The 21,892-nt window shown below is 33.6% G+C and overlaps 1 protein-coding gene across 4 annotated transcripts in view; it reads right to left on the reverse strand.

Moving 5' to 3' along the window:
• Positions 1 to 21,892, reverse strand: part of WRN (WRN RecQ like helicase) — a 118,105-nt gene that overhangs the window by 20,066 nt on the left and 76,147 nt on the right. For 2 of the 4 annotated variants that reach the window (XM_074329691.1, XM_074329688.1), the window contains 8 exons: positions 18,583 to 18,724; positions 12,602 to 12,772; positions 12,427 to 12,524; positions 11,547 to 11,619; positions 10,646 to 10,725; positions 7,070 to 7,145; positions 6,726 to 6,838; positions 4,396 to 4,510 (listed from right to left, as the gene is read on the reverse strand). In XM_074329691.1, the coding sequence (XP_074185792.1) occupies positions 4,396 to 4,510; positions 6,726 to 6,838; positions 7,070 to 7,145; positions 10,646 to 10,725; positions 11,547 to 11,619; positions 12,427 to 12,524; positions 12,602 to 12,772; positions 18,583 to 18,724 (868 nt within the window). The remainder of the gene's footprint in view (positions 1 to 4,395; positions 4,511 to 6,725; positions 6,839 to 7,069; positions 7,146 to 10,645; positions 10,726 to 11,546; positions 11,620 to 12,426; positions 12,525 to 12,601; positions 12,773 to 18,582; positions 18,725 to 21,892) is intronic. The other 2 variants (XM_074329690.1, XM_074329689.1) reach the window with 2 other exon arrangements.

Raw genomic sequence — 21,892 nt, forward strand, 5'->3', positions numbered from 1 at the left:
TCATCTTCAAAGGGGGTAAACATTTTAAAAATTTTATAATTCTCATAAAATGTCTTTCTATAAAATAATGTTAACATTTTTCCTAAATCTTTAATATCCACATCTTCATATTTATAACTTTGGATTTGTATTATGGCAGTATCTAAGTTTTACTTCAAAATTTTAAGTAAGTTTAGTAAAAGTTTAATGAAAGTGGTGAATAACAAAGCTGCTTAATATACATTACAGTTTATTAATTTATTTCTTTAATAATTGGTTTCAATTTGCAGACTAGTGCAGGCATAATTCCTAACCACAGAAATTAGCAGTCATTTTCTCTAACCAGAAAGTTCAAAAAAGTTTCATACCTATCCTTTAGAGCATTGATCTTTTCCCCTACTTCAATTTTCTCTGTTGGGAGGGATAATTCTTTTATTATTAAATAATACCACTGATTCATGAAAGCAGATCCTATCATTAAGTATTCGAAGAGAGAAAACTTAATTCAATTACCACTGATAAGTATGATATTCTTTATCATATTGTTAAAAAATTATAACTTCATTTTCAAAATATCCAATATGAAACATGAGGAATTTTCACATGAGGGCTTGAGTGAGAGTATGAAAACAAAATTTAAAGTTGCCAAATATATTCTGTATCAAAAGAGGGAAATGTTACATACAAAAGCAGAAGTGTTATAGTCCGAGTTAGAGAATGAGTTCTAAAGTGGGACTCAATCACCTTCTGTGCTGAGGCATAGTGGAGTCTGCATGTGGAGTTTAAAGAAACCCAAACAATCCTATGGAAATAAATGATCATATATAGCACAGCAAGGAAAATAAAAAGATACAAAGAAAACAATATGAAGACTGAAGATAATACCATGAAATCTAGTTAATATCAAAAGACAGCATGCCTGGAAGGGGAGAGTAATTAGGGTATATAACAAAAATGAGAAAAACAAAGTGGCTGGGCTCCTTACCAACTATAGCTAGGATTACTTTGCAGCTTTTTAATTTCTATCTCCATTTGAAAGTAATTTATCAACCTAATACATAGTACTTATTCAAATTTAAAAACAAAACCTCCCAACAAAATACAAACACATGAGTAACTTGGACAACTACCTTAGTATTATCTTTAAGATAAGGTAACGAGGGAGATATGACAGAAGTAACAATGTCCTGGTTTTGAGACTAGGCTTCAAGAGCCCTTGCATGATTCCTCTTGCTCTCGTCCATCACAGGAGAAGGGTAAGAGGCATATAGAGCTAAGCAGACTCAGCTAAGGTGGCCCACCCATTTCCAGCCAAAAAAACAAAGCTCCCCGTTGACTTATAGCTGCTCAAATGAGCCTACCCAAGATCACTGAGTCTAGTTCCAGTCAAGACGGCAGAGTAGGTAAATGCCAGACTTGCATCCTCTCAAGACTACATCAAAATTACAGCTAAACTACAGAACCACCATCATTCAGAATTGCCTGAAGTCTAGCTGAACAGAAGTCCTATATCTAAAGACATACAAAAGAAACCAAAGCAAGACTGGTAGGAGGGGCAGAGACACAAAATGGGCTGGTCCCACACCCACATGTGAAGGTTAAAAATCGGGAGGGATATCTCAGTTGCAAAGGAGGCCCCAGGGCCAGCATGCCTGGTGGCCAGAATTGGATTAAGCTGGAGTACCAACAGGTCACCTCCACAGATAACATACCCAAAGGGCAGACTGTGCAGGCACCAGAACTCTGCTAAAGCAAATCCTGCTACACAGGGTCAGCCTCTGCACCATAGTTCCTCCACTAAAGTCACGGTCTGTCCTCACAACCAATCAGTCCCTCCCATTGACATGCAAACAGCAACCAAGGCTCAACTACAAGAGGAGGCCAAACACAACTCACACAAGGGACACACCTAGAGTATCCACCTAAGGTGACCATGGAGATTGTGCCACCTACTACATAAGACCATGCTACTAAGACTGGGAGAAATAGCAACTCTACCTAACACACAGAAACAAACACAGGGGGGCAGCCAAAATGGGGAGACAAAGAAACATGTCCCAAATGGCAGAATAGAACAAAGCTCCAGAAAATGAACTAAACAAAATGGAGAAAAAGAACTAAACAAAATGGAGAAAAAGAACTAAACAAAATGGAGACAATCTACCAGATGGTTATAAGGACGCTCAATGATCTCAGTGATAACTTTAACAGAGAGATAGAAAACCTGAATAATGGAGATAGAAAACGTAAAACAGAACCAGTGAGAAATGAAGAATACAATAACTGAAATAAAGAATATATTAGAGGGAATCAACAGATTAGGTGAAGCAGAGGTTCAAATTAGCAATTTGGAACATAAGGTATCAGAAAACATCCAATCAGAACAGCAAAAACAGAACTGAATCCAAAAAATGAGGAAAGTTTAAGGGGCCTCAGCAACAACATCAAGCGTACCAACATTTGCATCACGGGGTACCAGAAGAAGAGAGCAAGTAAGGAATTGAAAACATATTTGAAGAAATAATGGCAGAAAACTTCCCTAACCTGGTGAAGAAAAGAGACATACGAGCCCAGGAAGCACAAAGAGTCCCAAAAAAAGATGAACCCAAAGAGGCCCACATCAAGACACAACATAATTAAAACGCCAAAGGTTAAAGACAAAGAAAGAATCTTAGAAGCAGCAAGAGAAAAGCAGTTAGTTACCTACAAGGGAGCTCTCATTAGATGTCAGCTGATTTCTCAACAGAAACTTTGCAGGCCAGAAGGAATTGGCAGAAAATATTCAAAGTGATTGAAAGAAAGGACCTACAACCAAGAATACTCTACCCAGCAAAGATATCACTTAGAATTGAAGAAGGGATAAAGAGCTTCCCAGATTTCATCACCCCCAACCAGCACTACAAGAAATGTTAAAGGGACTTCTTTGAGAAGAAAAAATTTATCAAAAATATGAATAAAAAAATGGCAATAACTCCATATCTATCAACATTACTTTCAATGTAAATGAATTAAATGCTCCAATCAAAATACACAGAGTAGCTGAATGGATAAGAAAACAAGACCCTTACATATGCTGTCAGCAAAATACCAATTTCTGATCAAAAGTTACACAGAGACTGAAAGTAAAGGGATGGAAAAAGGTATTTCATGAAAATGGAAACAAAACAACAAAAAAAGCTTGGGTAGCAATACTTATACCCAATAAAATAGACTTTAAAACAAAGGCTTTAAAACAAAGACTTTAAAACAAGAGACAAAGAAGGACTCAGTAATTCCACCCACTTCTGGGTATTTATCAGAAGAAACCCAAAACACTACTTCGAAGAGACAAGTGCATCCATATGTTCACTGAAGCACTGTTTACAACAGCCAAGATACTGAGGCAACCTGGGTGTCCATCAATGGTGAATGGATAAAGACGACATGGTACATATATATAATGAATGTTACTCAGCCATAAAAATGACTGAAATTTTGTCACGTGCAACAACATAGATGGACCTAGAGGAGATTGTGCTGACTGGAGTAAGTCAGACAAAGAAAGACAAATGCCATATGATTTCATTTATATGTGGAATCTAAAGAACAAAATAAACAAACAAACAAAACAGAAACAAACTCATAGATCCAGAGAACATATTGATGGTTGCCAGATGGAAGTAGGGTAGGGGGTTGTGTGAAAAAGGTAAAGGAATTAAGAAGTACAAATTGGTTGTTACAAAATAGTTATAAGGATGTAGTTTAGCATAAGGAATATAATCAATAGTACTGTAATAACTATGTATGGTGTCAGATGGGTATTTAATTTACTGGGGTGATCACTATATAAGTTATATACATTTCTTTCAAAAACATTTTTTTATTAAATATAAATTTCTAATCACTATATTGTACACCTGAAACTAATATAATATTGTATGTCAACTGTAATTGAAAAATATAAAACTATTTTTAAAAATTAAGTAACTAGGGAGTGGGAAGGTAGAAAAGGGTAAAGGAGTTCAAATATATGGTGACAGAAGAAGATTTGACTCAGGGTAGTGAACACACAATGCAATATATAGATGATGTATTATAGAATTGTACACTTGAAACCTATATAATTTTATTAACCAATGTCACCCCAATAAATTTAATAAAGAATATATATACCTGATATTACAGATATTCTCAATTTTACAAGGATTTTGCCTGTAATGTGAATGATCTTTTTTAATAAAATTAACTGATGATTAAAAAAACTAGGTAACTAGCATATTCTTATAATTGATTTACTGTAGAAACAATCTGAATTCATTTTCTAAGTACCCAGTGCAGAAATGAAAATACAGGGAGAAAATGTTGCTTTTGAAGGGTGTTTTTGAAATTGTCAACAATTTTTTTCCTCTCATATCTCCACAAACCACAGTATTTTACCTGAACACTATTTATTTGACAGAAATGTTTGATGACTTCCAGCAGAGGGGCCAACATAGTAGCTTTGCCTTCAGAAACACCATCGATCCTTTTCACATTTTCAACGGTAGTAGGTCTGTCATTTAAAAAATTTTAAAGTCAAGAAACCACTGAAATATTATCACTCCAGCAACACAGCTGATGTTTAGCTTCATAATGACACTCAATAAACATGTAATTTTTTCAACAACCAACAACAATGCATAATACAAGTAACAGCATTTTATAATGAATGCTTTCTTTGCTTTCCACCATTTAAAGATTAGCTGTTTTAGCCATTAGTGAATAAAAACACCAACACCAACACCACAAAAACACAGTACCAACTAGTAAACAGATCATTATCATAAAGATATAGGCTAATGTTCTATTCTATTACTGATCTTATCATTATTATGATTTTTATAGATATGAAAAGAAAAACTAGTGGGGATGATAGAAGAGGGTAAAGGGGGTCAAATAAATGGTGATGGAAGGAGAACTGACTCTGGGTGGTGAACACACAATGCTATATACAACATTGTGTGTATATATAGCATACACAATGTATATATAGCATTGAAACCTATGTAGTTTTTTTGACCATTGTCACCCCAATAAATTTTAATTAAAAAAAAAAGAAAATCTATGAGGTGCTAACTGAGGATAACTAAGAAACTCAGAAGAAAATTTCATTCAATATATATAAAGTGTTTATCTATAACAATAAACCTAAATACTTCAGTCTTTTAACTCAATATTTATTATGTCCAACACCCAAGAGAACGTCTGATGTCTTCGTTCTTAAAAATCTGCCAATGTAATGATTACCCCTTTTTCTTTAAAAATCCTCACTGAATATTAAAGTATGGTCTGAATATTTATTTTTAATGAAATAATTGTTATGAGATAATAAGCACTATGTAATATTATTAGAAAATTCTACAATAATGAAACATCTCTGGAAGATATTTAGTGACAATTTTTTAAAGAAGTATAAAAGACAAATAAAATTATCAAGCAACTATATGCTCTGCAAACAATTTCTGCTAAATATTTATTGCCCACATAGTGTTTATTAGGCATTCTATTAGGTGCTTTGGAAGACACAAAAGGATGGGGAACGTATGAGTATTATCATTATTCACAGAGTTTAAAATCTAGAAGATATAACACATGTATGTCAATAACAAAAATAAAGCACTGTGTGATAAGTGCCATAGAAACATCTCCAAAATTTATATTTAAAAGTCCTTTATGAATTCCAAATAGAGGAATTACTTTGCTGATAAGAACATGGAAGACTTCATGGAGAAAATAATAATAAAGCCAGGTCTTGAAGAATTTCCTAACAGGAGTTTTGGGGAATCAAGGAAACTACAAAGCAGAAGGAACATTGTAAATAAGTACATGGAAGTTGAAAACGGGTCTTCAACAAATAGTAAGAAACCTAAGAAAGACAAACCATTTAAAATTCTATGACTTAGATGGAAAGTAGGTTTAAGTCCAAAAATAGAGGGCCTTGAATTGTAAGCTAAAGAAATTAAGATAATGGGAAACTAGTTAAGCAGAGGTACATGATAAAGAAAGATTAATTTGGTACTCGTATATCAGGGGGGAGAGAAAGAGAGAGAGACAGAGAGACAGACAGAGAGAGACAGAGAGACAGAGAGAGACAGACAGAGAGAGAGAGAGACAGAGAGACAGAGAGACAGAGACAGACAGACAGACAGAGAGAGAGAGAGACACTAAGAGTAACTAGTTAAAAGGCTTTTGCAATAGTCCAAGGGTCGGGGTCTGAACTAACACGGTGCTCCTAAAAAGAGGGAAGAAGGCACAGACAGACACCAACAAAAAAACATTTAAATAAAAGTCTAAAAACTATTTAAATAAAAGGAAGACTGTGATATATGTTAGAGGAGTGAAAATAACATCAGAGGTTTTAAATATGCGTTATTAGGAATGACATGGTATGACTAACAAAAACAAGGAATTCAGAAAGAAGAGTTTTGGTATTTGCATGAAATGTACATCTGGGGGGTTGCTGGGTAACAACTGTGATTTTTTTTTTATGTACTGGATCTGATGGCTGAAAACAGCTGGTTTTCACTCACACAGGAGCAGGGAACTAAAGCTCAGTGAAGATATTGGCAGCAGCATGGGAGATTTGGGAGTCAACAACAGATGTGACAGATGTCATATTCAACAGATTTGACAGTTGGAGCCATAGTCATTATCACTTAAGGTATGTTTTACAAATCTATTACATTAGAAGAAAATTAAGTTAGAACATAAACAAATAGATAGTTTACCTCATTTTGGCCATATCCAGAAGAATTTTATTTGTTGCCAGAACAGCTGGAGGAACATTCACTTTATTGGCATGTTTCTGCCTAGCTTCTACCAATTTGCTGTATAACACAGTCTGAACAAAGAACAAAAAAACAACTCAACGTTTTTTAAGATGTACTTAGACAAACCCAGTCCTTTATTTTTAGAGCTTTAGATATATTTTCCCTTAGGATGAAAAATCAACTGAACTCTGTATCAGACTCTTAACTAAAGAACAATTTTTAAAATACTGGCAACAGAGTTTTAAGCATGCACAGAATCATAACTAAATTCTCAAAAACTAACTGCCTTTTAGAAGCCGTACCCGAGTCTCCTGCTCTTGAGCAGAAATAGCAGGTTCTGCGGACGTGTAAGATTTTCCTGGTGACTGCACCATGATGCTAAAAAATTTAAAAGAAAACAAATAATAAAAGCTTTTCTTTCTCCACGTTCACTTTTTATTTCACCCCAAAATGAGAATATGTTTCCAAGTCTATGCTAACATTATTCTTCCCAACACCAATAAGGCAATTGTTACTCATATGACAGTTTAGATTTTAAATATTTTAGATCAAATACATTCATTATCACGGTCAAGTTAAAACGTAATTCAAGTTCATCCCAAAATTAGTGTACTTAAGAACTGCATTTGCCCTGTCCTCCTCCTCAACCAAATGCTTCGAAGGAAATACTCCTTATTTATAGATATAGATAACATTTTTTTTTTAGCCAAGAGGGTTACAATCTAAGATTCTTTGCTGTGATATCATTAATTTTTGGTTTGTAAGTAACATTAGCATGGGATTAATCAAATTATTCACAATGTTCTTTAAAATCAAACAAACAAAAATAAGCCAAAAGGAATAATTTTGCTTTTGACTCCTAAAAAGGATAAAAACACCTAATTAGCTAACAACTTGGTATGAAAGGTGCTAGGCAGCAAACTAGATAGAAAACCAATTTCTACAAGGAGCATTTCTCATTGATTAATTATAAAGATAAAAAGTTATAAAAATGAGATGGTATAAAATAGTCTATATAAAAGATGCTAAATTTAAATAAATTCCTTCTTTTTGGGTGGAGGGAAGGGGAGAACATGTTTGATATTTAAGAATTGTTTATAAATTTCTGTTGCAACAATTTGAAATCTACAGAGTAATGTAAGATTTCATTTTCACAGTTATCAAATCCTATCACTAAAATTAAATAGATTTGAACCCAAAGAAAGATAACTCTAGTTCAAAGAATTACAAGACAATTACAAATTTGTTGTAAATAATATAATTATATTAACCTTTATCTTAGCATTTATGGAAATCTTTATACTAATGTACTATTTATAAAAAGCATATTAAATTATTTCACAAGTAATAATTTTATTATCATATATACTGGCAAAATCCTGGCTAACGTGTCCCGGAAGCAGAAATACACGTGGAAATGTTTAATAAAAAATGTTTTGCCTATGAATGCTATTACAAATACAAAGAAGAAAAGCTCAATATCATCAAAGAGATAAGTGGAGGTACCATATCCATTAAACAAGAAAAGATTGCTATATATTAAAGAAGAAAGAGAACAAGAAATAGTTCATAGAAACTAAAAATTTGATAACGAAAATTAAATTTTCATTAGATGGGAGACAATATAGTCAAGGAACTCAAGAGAATAAATGAACAAAAAGAGATTGAAAATAGGAGAAAAGAAAAAGTAATAATAGGAACACTAAAACACAAGCAAAGAAAACAAAAAAAGGCAGTAACATCAAGGAAAATTAAGGTGATAGTGGCCATCATAACATACTTCGGCTTAGTAGTATATAATATTTGAGTAGATATAGTAATGTAAAAACAAATTATTAATATGACCAAAATTTGAAATGTAATTATGTTGGGGGGGTAGGGCGGAATCAAAGGAGGGGAAAGGAGGGAAGGGGATATGGGACATAAGCCCTAACCTACCATTATAGGATGTCAACAGAAAATTTCTAAAACTGGTAAGTCAAAAAATAGTAACCTAAGCATGTCACTTAGAAATATGGTGTCAAATACCAGAGAAATCAGGCAGAAGATTTGAGGGTGATTGCTTCTATAGAACAGAACAAAGCAGGTCTGGCAAGGGTGTGAACTTCGTTGTATGCCTTTAGGTGCCAACTGACTTCAAAATCATGTACATGTATTATTTTAATGAAAATTCAAATGAACTTGTTCTGGTAAGGCTTGAAAGCTAAAAATGGTCTTTTACATTTTTAAATGGTTAAGAAAAATCAAAAGAACATTCCTGTGACATGTGGAAATTATATGAAATTCAAATTTCAGTGTCCATAAATAAAGTTTTATTGGCATACAGCCACGCTCATTCGTTTACACAGCATCCAAGGCTGCTGTGAGGCTACAACGGTAAAGTTGAGTAGTTGAGACAGACACCACATGGCTCTCAGAGCCTAAAATATTTACTATCTGATCCTTTACAAAGTGTTTGTCAATGCCTGTTCTCTATCATAAATTCTCCCTGTTCTTCAGGTCACTGTTTTTCTTAAAACATTTCCTTAGCTCCAAATGGCCTTTATGGCCCAACTCAAGTGCTTGACATAACCATGGATATCCTGGGCCCTATTTAATTCTCCAGTCTTACATGCTACCACTCTCGTTTCCCTCTACCAGGTAATCGCTGGCATACCAGTGATTGCCTCAGTCACGTCATACCCTCTCTTGCTTTCAGGTTTTAGTATGTGAGCCATTCCTCTGCTTAGACAAGTTTCCCGCACTGCACTGGACAAACTTCTACTGAAACCTCAAGTGTCACTTCCAAAAATGTGTCTCCAAAGTATTATAACGCTGGATAGTAATTTTATGTTCCCTTACATCCCGCTAGAGTAGAAACTCTGGGAGGACCAGTGACTATGTGTCTCTATTATTCCCCACTGAATCCCAGTGCCTACAACAGTACCTGGCCCAAAGAAGATGCCTAGTAAGAACACAGTAAATATTTGAATGAAGAAATGCTTCAGTATGTCAAATGAATATATTGTTTTGTACACTCCTTAAACCTTTTCTTTATATAAAACATAGTAATATCCAAACAAAAAGAAATTGTTTGTGGTGGGAGAGTGGTATGGTAAATGTTTCTGCCAGATCCAAAGTAGTATTATCTAAGTAAACAAACCGTCAGAAAGTGAGTGTTAAAGCACATTAATTTACTCCCCTCTGATATGTACGTAAACATAGTCTATTTTAATCTGCATATAGGTCCTCGGGAGTTTTTCAAATTCTCCATCTCCAGACCTTCTGTCATTCTGTACATTCTCCACACTTTTATTAAGTCAGCAAGTCAAATATTAAAATTTAAAGTATAATAGGTACATTACCTTTATTTTCTACCAACTTTAATACCTACCATTTTATGTTGCCATAGAATCTTGTTTTTAAAAAGTGGAATGAGAATATATATTTCATACAAATAAAATTAGTGTTTAGATGCTAGAGGTTGACAAATATAGATTTGAAAATCAGCTCTGCTATTACCTGTATGCTTTTGAATAAATTAGTTGACTTCTTAACTGTTGGTATCTTCAACTATAAAATGGGGATAAATAATAGTAGCTAACTCATAGGTTGTTGTAAGAATTAAATGAGATATCACATATAAAAAAAATGCTTAGCACTTAGCATAGAGCTTGGCAAACAATAATACCCAAGAAGTATTAGCCAGTAAATTAGTATTAGTACCATCATTTTACAGGTCTGCTCTAATAACTATAACATTGTAGGCTTATGCTTTAACTTTAACTTCCTTATGCCAGTGAAATGGCCCAACACCTCACAGACTTTTCTCTTTAGGAAAGAAAGAAAAATAGTGTTGATAAAGTAAGTATAGAAAAGAAAAATTTTGAACTCCGTACCTTTTTTCAGGAATGTTAGTCCCAGAAGAAATTTTATCATGTGTTTTGTAGGAATACATCTTCGCCAAGTTAAACTGCTTTTAAACATAGAGAGGTTCATTTTAAAAAATTAGAAGTTTCAAAAAGCTTTTAAATATGAAGAAAATAAGATACAACATCTATAATGACAACTTTTCCTCTGACAACCAATTCATCAGATAAATCACCTGAAAATAAGCTCTAGAATTATTAACTTCTAAGGTTCTAAAAATAGTTAGAAATGCAACATAATGTCCCATTCCTCCCAAATCTATAGAAAATTTATCATTAAAATAATTATTTGAGACATAGCAAGAGCCCAAGTTACAAAAATGATTCAATTACATTCTGCATACTTTAAAAAAACAGAGCAAGTTCACCAGAAGCATTTTTATCTATTAACCGTGTTCTAACTAGCTGAAATCTGCTTGTAGGTAAGTATTTAATTTGTAAAAGGTCCAAAAACAAAGCAAGAAAGTGTGTGTGTGTGTGTGTGTGTGGGTGTGTGTGCGTGCGTGCACATGTGTAACTTTAATGAGAACATTTAGGAATCAGGGTCATTTTTTTTATCAACTGTAAGTATCAAAATATGTAAAAACAAAACAAAACAAAAATCTGCAAGCCAAATGAGTTATCAAATAGACTTAAAAGAATCAAAATAAGTTACTTTGTCAAATACTTCTCCCTATTCTATTAACCCAGAAATTACATTCCACACACTTTATTCTAGTCATTATCACTTCTCTTTCAAAATTTTACATTTTGTTATACATGGCATGCTCCTCTTTAATTGGAAGGGAATTAAAATATAAAATTTTTAAATAAGGGTTGCATCAATAAAAAAATGAAACAAATAAGAACCACTTCTTCAATAAAAACCAACCTTCTCTGCAGTTAATTCAAGTGGTACTTGATTAGAGGAATGCTGTCCAGTGCCCGAAGACAAAGTTTTAGAACTGAAAAATAATAAAATTAAATTATCATAAATGTTAAAATGTAATTATCTAATACATCATACCTCCACTCTTAGGAAGGCAGATGTAATTATATTACTCTTAGAACTGATGATTTTTAAAATGTTTGTTTTTCAGAAAAAGCTCTGAAAGAGCTTTCAAAGCCCTTTAAACTTTAAGTTTAAAAGAAAACCTGATTATATGTATGCACAACATAATAATTATAGTCAACAATACTGTATTATAACTTCAAAGTTGCTAACACTAGATCTTAATTGTTCTCAACACAAAAAAAGAATAATTATGTGACCTTATAAAGGTGTTAGCGAAAGCTACTGTAGTAATCATCTTATTGCAACCTATAAATATATCAACCAACGTGTCGTACACCTCATACTTACACAATGCTATATCAATCATATCTCAATTTATTAAAAAACTAATAAATGATTGATAGCATGTAAAGGTATAAAAAGCAGGTAACAAGTGTATTTCCTTCCCACCTTCTACATATAAAAAGAAAATATAGTATATAGATTCTTCCACATTGATCTCAATGCTTCTTCTTTAATCAATGGGAAAGCAGCTTTCTAAATACTATAATCAGCTATTTTCTGTCGACCAAGAAAAGTGTTCTATAATTTATCTTTCTCCCACTGACCTATATCCCAAACTGACTAAAAAAGATATGCAAAAACAGTATCTTTACCCATTTTACCTTGTGGTACCTGTAAATTGAATATAATTTGAATAATTTAAACAACAAAAAACCCAGAAGTTACAACAAAAAAAGAAAACAGAAAAATGAACCTTGGTAGAAGAAACTTTCTTGGACACAACTCTTCATTAGCTTGAAGGATAAGTCTCGGAGGAGATCCTGTATTGGCTTTATAAAGCCAATTTCTACCCTATTGAACGCAAGAAGAAGCTTTTAATGCACAGTGAGAAAAATTGCATCGAACAGGTAGACTTCTACATCGCATACCTTTTTTGTAAGTTGGCAAATTTTTACAAATTTGCTACGCCCAGGAGACTCTACCAAGAATCCCTCATTCATGAGGTGATGAGACAAGGCCTTCCACCAATTCTCTGTTTGATCCTTGCCAGTGCCAAAAAGGCTGTGACTGCGATATTTATCTGGAAGACGCTGTGAATTCTGAAATTAGAAATACAATCAATATCTAAAAATGCTTATTTAATTAAACAGGAAGTAAACCACAAAACTGTCTATGGAGTCTTTGGATTTAACACCAAGTTTCAGCTTTAAAAACCTACAAAATTTCTATACCCATCCTCCCTGCTCTGAATACTTAAGTCACAAATAAATATGTAATCAAAATAGTGTTCCTGTTGTTTTTTTAAAATAATGGCAGAAAATGTCACATATAATTCACATTGCATTTCCCCATGTATAAGTCTGGATATGTTTGGACTATTTCACTTTTAGTATTTAGACCTTGTATGAACACACATTACTGTTTGAAAACAGTGATCATAATTACAGCTCTGGACTAAGAAGCACGGGTGTTAAAAGGCAGTGTGACCCAACAGCTAGTAACCAGGGAGCGCAGTGCAATCACTCGGTTTCCACCACGTGGCTGTCATTACTGTGCTTTTTGTTCATGATTCACTGACAAGTTCACTTACTGTGTTTCCCCAAAAATAAGACCTACCCCAAAAAATAAGCCCCAGTTCTGAGCTCAGCCAGACGGACTCATTTAGTACGTTATGACGATGTTCCAGAAGAAGATGACATGACAGTAATTGAATAAATGTAGATTTTGTACATGAAAAAGAATAAGACATCCCCTGAAAATAAGCCCTACTAGAGCAAAAATTAATATAAGACTAGTTCTTATTTTCAGGGAAACACGGTAATCATTTCTGATTTAGCTGCTTCTCTCAGCTACACCAGGAAAAGTGGGTATGTGCTAAAGAGCTGCTGCTTTTGAAATATTTTTCCCTAAGTGAAGAGAATATTCCGATGGGAGAGACTCTTCGTAGCCATCGAGTTCTAGAAACACTGGGGAAGCTAGTCTGTCACATGCAATTCTCTTGTTCTCTAACGGAGATGACTCTCCCCACCTTCACTCTTCATAAAGTACCTTTCCATTCACTTTGCCCTCTAACTACCGCTTTCATTCATCCTACACAAGCAAATACTACTTTCAAATGCATATCGTGGTATGTATAGGGCTTTATGGAAAATTGCTCTTATCCAATGTATATGTGGTGAATATGGCAGATTGTAATTCAGGGGTCATTGTAACCTTCATTCACTGTAACATCTACCAGAGAAGTTACAAACACGATTTCTCAAACTCCCTTTCAGCTAGGGTTCTGAATATAATTTAACTTCCACTAGCCAGAGGCATTTACGTGACATCTATGAGCAGGAAATGAGGCAAGGCTGCTCTTCTGCTATTTTTGCAGCTGCATTTGTGGAGGCGCTTGCTTTTTACAAGAAAGTGTTAACAAAGAATCCAGCACACAACTACTACCTTAGCTTCCCAAGTGTCAAAAAGCATCCATCTTATACATACAGATTATAGCAAGCTCAGGGTGGTCCCCAGAGCATGCAGAAGTAGAACCTTCCTGATCGTTACAGCTCCCTATTGGGTGCAGTTCAGGGTCAGGCACTGTACTGGCTGCTTCCTCATTGACAGATAGCCTCTCGATCACAGAAGAGGCAGCAGCTCTTGTGGTGGACGATTTCTCAATATAATCTTACAGACAATACTATAAAGCTATAAATACTTAGTAATATTAAGTACCTTCATGTTTAAATTACTTAGAGTGATAATGAGCTTTCTAATATAAACACTGGATTTTAGGTTATATTCATGTTTCAAAAACATTCATTCCTTGAATATGTCAAGAGGTTACTGTATTCTAAAGATTTCAATATAACATGCAGTCTAAAATTTTAGAAACAGGCACTGCCTGTCATTCAACATTTTCACATTTCATCTATACTGTAATGTAGGTTTAACAATCAATGCATATAAAAATCCAGGGGTCAAAATCAAACGTATTTATACGGTGAGTTTCAGTAGCTATAACTCAGGCACAGTAAAGAGTCTCTTATGAACGTATTGGTTTGTTCAACAGATGAGAATGTTATAGTTACAACCTTATTATTTTGGAATGTTAAAAATGTGAATACAACTGAAATAGCCTAAACGAAGCCGATCCCTCACACAAAGGCAAACGAGGCTGAAATAAGATTAGACTGGGATAAATTCCCATCAGAGACACATGAGGGCCTACATACTGAGCTTAAAACATGAGCTTCCAGTAAGTTTAGTTAACCAAACGTGTAACATGCATTCGATTAAATCTTATAAATAAAAATAGAACTCTTTTTATTAAAATAGCTAAGTAATAAGCTTTTGTGTCATGATTTTAGTTACAAAAGTTTTATTAGAACAAGATTTACAGAAATTGAAACACCCACCTTATTCTTAATGATCCCTACCTATGTAACTGACTTACATCATATAATTTCAGAGCTGGAAGGAATGCTGGAACTCTTGATCTACTTAGTCATTTTTTACTCATATTGGGAACAAATAATCAGGGGCTCAAAGATGTTAAATGGTAGACTAAGGTCCTAGAGCTAGGACTAGAGCACAGGCTTCCACACCACTGGTTCTAATCTTTTATTCCTATTCCATACACGCATGTGCACGCATGTGCACACTCGTACACACACATACTAATATACATATACATACGTACATGTACACATATACATTTACATATACCTTGAGTGTGGTTAGTACAGCAAGACTACCTGAGTTCAAGTCCTAGCTGTGACACTTACCAGCTTTTTGACTTTGGGCAAATTACTTATCTGTGCTTCTATTTCCTTGGCTGCACAAGAATAATTATATTTTCTATCTCTCAGGGACGTTGTGAAGATTGAGTAACCAAGACAGGGCCTGGTCAACAGCATTGACTTAGTTTTTATTAGCTAACAGCCGATCCTTTAACTGAACCTGAATTTCCTAATCCTAAAGGAAAAATCATGACGTGGTATTTAGTTAGTTTTCCCTGGAATACTCGTAACGGCACACTGCATCTGCTAGGGCATAACTTTGTAGTAGAAGATGCTTCTGCTTGCAAACTAACACCAAAGGTATTAAGTTGCCTGTCTAGTACTTACTAGCAATCTGGACACTAAACATTATTCCTCTAGCCTTTCCTTTGATAAGCAGAAAAAAGTGAAGTGAGTGAACACATTTACTAGTATGAAGCTAGTAAAATAAGGGGCACCAAACTGGTATATCAAGGAATATGGAAACTTAAAAATTGATGGATAAGTGTTAGAATAAAGACAGCTGACTGGCTAGAGCACACAACTCAATCTATCACTTTTTGATAAAAGCAAAATCTTTGTACCACTATCTGACAGAGAAAACAAACAAACTTGCCACTTCTCTGATTAGCTTCTTGATTCCCCACAAAACAATACAGTGCCCTATACAAAAATATATGTTTAATAACTAGTGGGAAAGAAATTATAAACAGTAACACAAAATTTTAAATCCCAATGTTCTTAGAGTACAAAACAAACCCATAGTTGCTATTCATATTTTTATTAATTCTTTTTTCCTTTTATTTTTTTCCCAGTTCCTACAGGCCAAAGAAGCTCACAGCTGCCACTTCAGGGCTTTAAAAAGTCATTTCTGGAGCTGTAATTCTATGTATATAATGAAACCAAAAATAAAGTAACAATTTTTATCTCTAGGAATACAATTCAATCAGACAAAATAGCTTATACAGAAAATTAAGCATCAGACAGTTTAAAAATTATAAAGGGTGATTAAAACTACCAATAATTTTCCGATGGCTGCCTACAGTCAAAGCATCTTGTATCAAAAGTGTTATCTAATTCTGCCACCATCATAAGGTTTACCCCTTTTATAATGTGATCAGGAAAGAGGTTTAACTTAATCTCCTGGTAATGCAAATTAGTGACAGTGCTTCTATTTTCTGATCTATAATATTAAGATAACTGCACATCTTATCATGTATTCACACAGGGTGTTTGAAGATATTTATGTGGTAAGCTGTTTAGACACTAAAACAAAGTTCCTTAGGCAACATTTCTACTATTTAATTTCTAACTAAACTTGTGCTTTTAAAAACAGTTTTAAACTCCATTCACAAATACCTGGATGGGCTGCATAATCATTTATACTATTTAGAAAGTCTTGTGTAAGGAAGGAAAATCATGTGCTGCTGAAATTATATTTGTTGTATATATGTACAAATATTCTCTCTTTAAATAAACTCCAAGAGTTCCCAGTTTAAGATATTTATCATCTTACAGATCAAAATTCTCTACAAAGACATTAATTTTGCCTAAATTAGTTAAGGTGGACAATTTACTAAATGCCCAAGGGAAATACACTTATAATTTTTAAAACAATATCCCAGTAGATAACAAGATCATTGATATGGAGGGTGAAAAAACTGCTTTATTTTCACTCTAGTTAATGTCTACAAATTTTTGCCAAGTGGTACTTTTTTAAAAAGTTTTACACCTTTACCTAGCAAGGGTAGTATAAAATTTCACAAAGAAAAAACGTATTAATTTGAAGACTCCCAGAAGAGACAGCCAGTGTAAGTGGTCTGACTTGGTTTTCAAATAATAGGTGAAATCTGATCCCTCTTGCGACCAGTTCAAATTTGTCTAGGAGCCCACTTACACTTATTTGTTGATACCGGATACCACTGGATTATAGCAAATTAAAACAAGAATAATTTTTCTAAATTACACATTCAGCTGGCATACACAGGTCTTGAAGAAGACAGAGACAGAAGAAATTTTCAGAGATACCATTATATTTAACCTACCCCTTAACTTAAATCCTTTTTATTAAAAAAAAAAACTCACAGCAGCTAAAATCAAATTCCTTAGTCAACACGAGGATTAAATTTCTAATCAAATGTGGTGTGATTTAAAAACAAATTTTGAACTCCATTCAGAATCTAAAAACATCATGACACGAAAAGTTAACGTTTTCAACATATTTCATTAAAAATATTTATAACTGACTAATTGAATATGTCCCTTCCTAAGCAAAATAAAAACTCAGAAAATATTCACACAAAGCATTCATGTATTCGACAAATAAATGCTTACTGAAATTATGTTTTTTAAATGCTACATACAAGTGAGAATTTTAATCTCTACTTTAAGTACATTTTTAATCAATATACATATTTGCAAAGGATTCTATCACACTTCTGATTTATTCAGCTAATATTAATATACAATACTTATCTTTGCTTTACAGACATCTAAATCAGGAATAAAATTATATAAACAAAAGAACTACAGAAAAAGCTCTTTAACTGTAAGGGTCATGACTTACTCATATTCACCTGCTATTGTTAGCATAATGCTGGCACACTGAAAAAAAAAAGTAGCTGAATTGACTATTCATTGGTAAAGCAAAAAAAATAAAAATAAAAAACTTCCTTGTAATTTTCAATGCTTCTGATAAGAAACAGAATAGGAGAAAAAAATATACTGCCAAATATTGTTTTCACAAATAATCACTGAAATTAAAGTTTTGTTCAAAGAATGTACTACTTTCCAGGACACCAAATGATACAATTTTGTTCTAACTTGTCCCTTGACATAATAAAGGTTAACTTTTCTTAATTATCCTAAGGAAAAACAGTCTAGGGATTCATCCAACTGCCATGTAATAAACTTGCTTCCACACTGAGGTTCAGAGCTGAATGTCAGCTTGAAATATGAAATCAGCGGTAGATGTGATACACACAGGTCAGAAGTAATGAATACAGTGCCTAACTATAACTTAACATGACTCTGTGCTTCTAATAATTCTTCTAAAGCCAAAGCTACAACTGTAATACAGCAAACCTCTGAAGAAAAGTGTAATAGGAGTAAAAAAAACTATGGAGGTGATTCACAGATATACTTACAGAACCTCGGAGAAATAAAATTGAAACCCCAATTCCAAACATTCCTTGGAACACGTTCACAGCAGATAATAGCTGGAATGCTTGTGGACCAAAGTCCTGTGACATATCATCTGAATCATCAATGGAAAAGCAATGATTCAATCTAAATAAAAACAGTATGTTAGAAAGCTTAGCCAAAGCATATACCTTCAGAAATAAAAAGATTTAATGTAATAATTAGCCAAGTAAAAAATATCTCAAATGTGCCAACTGCTTCAGAAGCTACAAAAAAGTTCATTACAGTCAAGTGCATGTGAAATATGTAAAACATGAAATATAAACTATAATGTAGCACCACACATACGTTACGCTGATGGCTCTCAACTCCAGTGCCCTAGAACCCAAGTTTCACAGGAGATACCTCGACCATAATAGACAGAAGAAGAGGAGGAAGTTTAAGCAGAGAGCCGAAGTACAGCTCAGAGAGCTCGACTGATTATATAAATATTAGACTTGTGTGTTAAGTTTGGAAGAACTTAACTTGGAAGGAAAAGTTGCCAAAACACATTTTTAACTTAAAAACAAATCTCTCATGCAATAAATTGTTAAACTGTAATGACTGTAAAATATGACACAAAGATTATAAATTATAATCTGTTATAAACTGTTCACTTAAGTCCTTTTTAGAAGTTAAATTTCTAAACTATCCTTCAGGTAGATTTGAAATTATCATTAATACAAATGAGAATTCTTTAAAGCGGGTTGAGAACAAAAGGACTCCTTAGAGAAAATCAACTAATGCAATTCAACTACCTAATTCAACTGCTTTCTTTATTTCCACAAAGTACTCTATGCTACATCTTATAAGCTTTAATGTATATTATTGGAATTACCACTAAGTTTTTAAAATGTTTTAACTTTCAATCTGATTTTTTTCTTTGATTCATGAGCTATTTAAAAGTGTTATTTTTAATATCCAAACGAGTGAGAATTTGTTTATCCTTTTATTTACTTCTAGTTCAACTGCATTCTGGAGAAAATGTGATGTGTTTGATTCCAACACACTGAAAACGTTTGAGACATGCTGCAATCTAGCACAGGGGTCAGAAAACTTTTTTATAAAGGGCCACATAATAAATAATTTAGGTTTTGTGGGAGATATAGTTTCTGTCTGTGTCACAACTACTCAGCCTGACCCTGCAACAAGAGCTATAGATACTATAATATATAAACAAAAGGGCACGGCTGTGTTCTAAGAAAACTTGATTGACAAAAACAAGCAAGTTTGGTTCATGTGCCATAGTTTGCCAATCACTGCTCTAATAATAGTCAATTTTTATAAATATTCCACGTATATGTAAGAAGTGTAGTCTCTAATTCAGTCCTTCCCAACCAGTGTGCTACAAACAATTTATAGGTGTGCTGAAAGGTTAATCACTTCACACATTAAGGTTCTGTACAGAATCTAGACTCAACTAACCTTGTGTGCTATACAGATATCATCATTAACTTTGCGGGCAGGAAGTAAAAGTGTTTCAGATACATTGCTCTAATTGTTTGGTACAGGGTTCTACATAAGACATGTCTGATAAATCAGACTTGTTACTGTGTTAACCAAATTTTCAATAGCTTACTAATTTTTTGATTGCTAAAAATTTATATCAAACTGTTCTACTTTGATCATGGATGTGTTGACTTCTTCCAGCTGTCCTGTCAATTTGTACTTTTGTAACTTTTCTTTTTTTCCTTCAATGCATAGAACAAGTTTGTCCTCTTGGTGAGGACAGACTACATGAGAACATTCCATCCTTAATAGTACTTCTTGTGTCTAATAGTAACACAGTTACCACACCTAGGTATACGAGTAATTCAACTAGGCATACCATTTGTTTTCACTTTATTTTTTCAATTAATATGTAGTGAAACTGATTGTGGTCTGTGTGAGTGTGTGCGTGTGTGTGTGTATGTAAAGTTTTACAAATTTAAACACATCCATGGATTCACATGCATAGACTCATCTAACCAGCCCCACAATCAGCTACCACCACCACAACCAGGACACACAACAAATCCATCACTGCAAAGTACTTCCTTGTACTATTCCTTTGTAATCATACTCTCTCCCTTCCCTCGAACCTCTGGAAACCATTGAGTTTTTTCTTCATCCCTACAGTACAGTCTTATGTTTGAGAGAATATCATATAAATGGAAACATACTGTAGAAATGGCATTATTTCTTCTTGTAAATGTTTGGTATAATTTGCCGTTAAAATCATTTGGGCTAAGGAATTTTATATACAGAGGTTTTTAACAAGGATCCCATTTCTTTAACAGTTGTAGGACTATTCAGGTTATCTATTTCAATGTGGGTGAGTTTTGTTAGCTTGAGGTTCTCAAGGAATAGCTCTATTTCATCTAAATTACTGAATGTACATACACTGTTATTCATAGTGTTTCCTTATTATCCTTTTAATGTCTGATGGAATTCCTTTGAAATTCCTTTCACTCCTGATACTGGAAATCTGTGTCCTCTCTTTATTTTCTTGTTAGAAGTTTCCATCAATTTTATTGACCTTTTCAATGAATGAGCTTTTGAGTTCATTGTTTTTCTATTTTCTATTTCATTGTTTTATGTTCTTATCTTTATTACTTCCTTCCTTCTGCTTCCTTTTAGCTTACTTTGCTCTTATTTGCTTCTTAAGGTGAAAGCTTAATTACTGACTTGAAACTTTTTTTCTGTTATAAGTGTTTAATGCTCTAAATTTCTCTTTCAGCATTGCTTTCCTGCCTCCCATACATTTTATATTTTCATTTCATTCAATTCAAAATATTTTCTGATTTACCCTGAGAATCCCTCTTTGACTCATGGGTTATTTAGTAGTCTGTTATCTTTCTGTTACTAATTTCTAGTTTCATTCCATTACAGTCAGAAAACATACTGTGTGTGAATACTACTCTTTTAAATTTAAGTTTTGTTTTATGACCCAGAATATGGTCTATGTTTGTGAATGTTCTCTCTGCATCTGCTGCTGTTGGGTACAATGTTCTGCAAAAGTTAATTACGTAGATCCCGTTTGTTGACACTTCTGTTTATCCTTCTTACTGATTTTCTATCTACTAGTTCTATTACTTACTGAAAGAAGATGAAATTACCAACTGAAATTACCAACTGTAATTATGAATTTCTCTATTTCTCCTTTCAATTCTGTCAGTTCTTTTGTAAAATATATGCACACTTGGGACGTATTCTTAGATATGACAGTTAACTTTATGTGTCAACTTGGCTTGGCTATGGGGCCCAATTGTTTGGTCAATCACACTAATCTAGATG

The sequence above is a fragment of the Rhinolophus sinicus genome, linkage group LG04 (assembly GCF_036562045.2).
Source record: "Rhinolophus sinicus isolate RSC01 linkage group LG04, ASM3656204v1, whole genome shotgun sequence".
NCBI classification, from domain to species: domain Eukaryota; kingdom Metazoa; phylum Chordata; class Mammalia; order Chiroptera; family Rhinolophidae; genus Rhinolophus; species Rhinolophus sinicus.